The sequence below is a fragment of the Apium graveolens genome, chromosome 7 (assembly GCF_009905375.1).
Source record: "Apium graveolens cultivar Ventura chromosome 7, ASM990537v1, whole genome shotgun sequence".
Lineage (NCBI taxonomy): Eukaryota > Viridiplantae > Streptophyta > Magnoliopsida > Apiales > Apiaceae > Apium > Apium graveolens.
In genome coordinates this window covers 12,094,696-12,097,192 of record NC_133653.1, presented here as the reverse complement: position 1 = coordinate 12,097,192, position 2,497 = coordinate 12,094,696, and the positions used below count along the sequence as shown (strand labels likewise).

Sequence of the window (2,497 nt, the reverse complement as noted above, 5' to 3'; positions counted from 1 at the left end):
GGCTCGTGTAGTCGATACACATTCTCCACTTTCCGTTTGGCTTCTTGACTAGCCCCACGTTGGCGAGCCAGTCGGGATACTTGATCTCGCAGATGATGTCGGCCCTGAGCAGTTTTTCTATCTCCACTTCTATTGCTTGCTGTCATTCGGGAGCAAAATTTCTCCTTTTCTGTTTGATTGGTTTTTTCTTCGGGTCTACATCCAGGCTGTGCATTGCCACTGACTGATCAATTCCGGGCATGTCCTCTGGCGTCCATGCGAATACATCCGCATATTCTTTTAACAGTGAGATGAGCTCTTCCTGAAAGGATGTCTCCAGGCCTTTTCCAATTTTCAACTTCCGGGTGGGGTTCCCGGGGTCCAATTCTATCTCTAACGTCCGGGCGGCTGGCTCTACCTTGGTTTTCTCTCTTACTTCCATAAATTCCTGTATCCGGGCATCGGCATTGGTTACGCTGTATCCCGAGTCCTCTATCATGTTGACATACAGCTTTAGCCTTTTGTTAAAATGTTCGCGATGTTTCTTGCGGCTTTGGCCTTTGGGTAAGGCCATTGCCTTCTTTCTGTTTTCTGGGTCGGTTTCAGCCATGACCAGCGCCTGTCTATATCATCTTCCCGAAGCGCCCTGGTCCCCCCTGAGTTCCTCAATGCCTCCCGGGGTGGGAAACTTCAGCTTCAGGTGAATTATACACGGGATGGCCCGGAGCTTGGTGATGGTAGGTCTTCCCAGGATCATGTTGTAAGAGGATGCAGCACTTATCACGTAGAACTTCATGACATGAGATACCAGCCGGGGAGCGGTACCAAAGACCATGGGGAGGTATATTACCCCGCGGATCGGGATCATATTATTTCCGAATCCGTAGAGAGGATCTTCGAGGCATGGATCCATGCGGAGGTGTCCCAACTTCATCCTGTTGAGGGTGTGTTCGAAAACACTGTTAGCTGAGGAACCATTATCAACCAAAATTCTTTGTACCTCATTATCGGCGATGTCGAGGGTCACGACCAGGGCTTGGTTGTGCTCGGGATCCAGACCTTTATAATCTGCACTGGAGAAATATATGCGCTCATCTTCAGCCGGCTGGATCATCAAGACATCGCTGCCCTCATCTGGACTTCGGGGCGGGGCGGAGGTCCCCCCAAAAATCATGTTGACCACATGTTTCCCTCTACCGGAGGGTTTATCTCTGTCATCAAGTCTTCTCTGTAGGTACTGGTTCATGTTGCCCTTTTTTATCTGATCTTCAATGAACATTTTAAAAGAGAAGCAGTTCTCCGTGGTGTGGCCGTGATCTTCGTGGTACCCACAATGCTTGTCCCGGGCCCTATTCTCGAGGGGTGCCAACAGCGGCTTCGGGGGGTAATAAAAGGGCTTTCCCTTGACCTCTCTCAAGATGTCGGGCCCGGGCTGATTGAGCGGAGTCCACTCGGGCTCCGGTTTTGGTTCCTTCTTAGGATTGGGCTTCTTTTCATTTTTCTAGTGTCTTGAGTAGTCATCCCGGGGTGGGGTCCCCCTGGATTGCTGCACATAATTAGTCTGTCTATCTATCATGTGTCTCTTTTCTTTCCCGTAGGGGCGGCGGTGTTCCGGGGATTCATCATCATCCCGGATCCTCCTGTTCATCTTCATTGAGGTGAGGAAGTCATTTACTTTGATAAACTTGGACGCCATTGCATAGGCTGAAGCAAGGCTTTGGGGTTCCCTATGGATTAGGTCCTTCACGTAGCCTTCACATGAAACTGGGTAGAGATTTTGCCGGAAGATGTTCACGGCTTCCTTTTCTTCAAGGTTGGAGAGCTGGTTGACTGATTCTTGGAACCTTTTGATGAACTTTGGGAGAGTTTCTCTGCTTCTCTGTTGTATGGTTTCCAAGTGGCACATCTGGAGCTCATTCATACGGTTCGCCCTGAACCTCTTGAGAAACATCTCCCGGAAGTCCTTCCAAGAGTCGATGCTCCGGGAGGAGATTCGACTGAACCATTTCTGCACTCCACCCTTCAGTGTTGAGGTGAAGAAACGACATTTGGTGAGGTCACTATAGTCGTATATGTTCGAGATCTGTTCAAAGTAGTTGAGATGTTCTTCGGGGTCGGCAAGTCCATCAAAAGAGTCGAAGTTGAAGTGCTTGAGCGCTGATTCCCTGGGGGTGGATTCCAGCTTTCTAGTGAAGGGCATGGCCGCCGCCCCGACTTCCACATCTCCTTCCACTTTTCTTTTAAGGTCCCGGAGAACTCGGTCCATTTGCTCCCTCTTGGATTCCTTTTCAGGCTCTGAATCCGAGGAGACATGGATCCGGCGTGCCTTTTTCTTCAGTTTGGCTTCTTCCTCTTGAACTCTTTTTTCAATGTTGGCTTTGGCATTGGCCTCTTTCTCCTTTCGAATACGGTCCCGGAGCGTGGCCCTCTTGATCTCGTCTCGGGCGTCCTCTGACGACCTCTTAGTTTTGCCGATTCGGTCGAGCCCCGGGATTCTTCTGAATGCTCTTCCTGGTCT

At 50.1% G+C, this 2,497-nt stretch overlaps 1 protein-coding gene across 1 annotated transcript; it reads right to left on the bottom strand.

Moving 5' to 3' along the window:
* Positions 1–607: 607 nt before the first annotated feature.
* On the bottom strand, positions 608–1,258 carry LOC141673263 (uncharacterized). Its single transcript, XM_074479994.1, has one exon. It carries the CDS (start codon positions 1,256–1,258, stop codon positions 608–610), a length of 651 nt encoding a protein of 216 aa, XP_074336095.1.
* Positions 1,259–2,497: the final 1,239 nt, after the last annotated feature.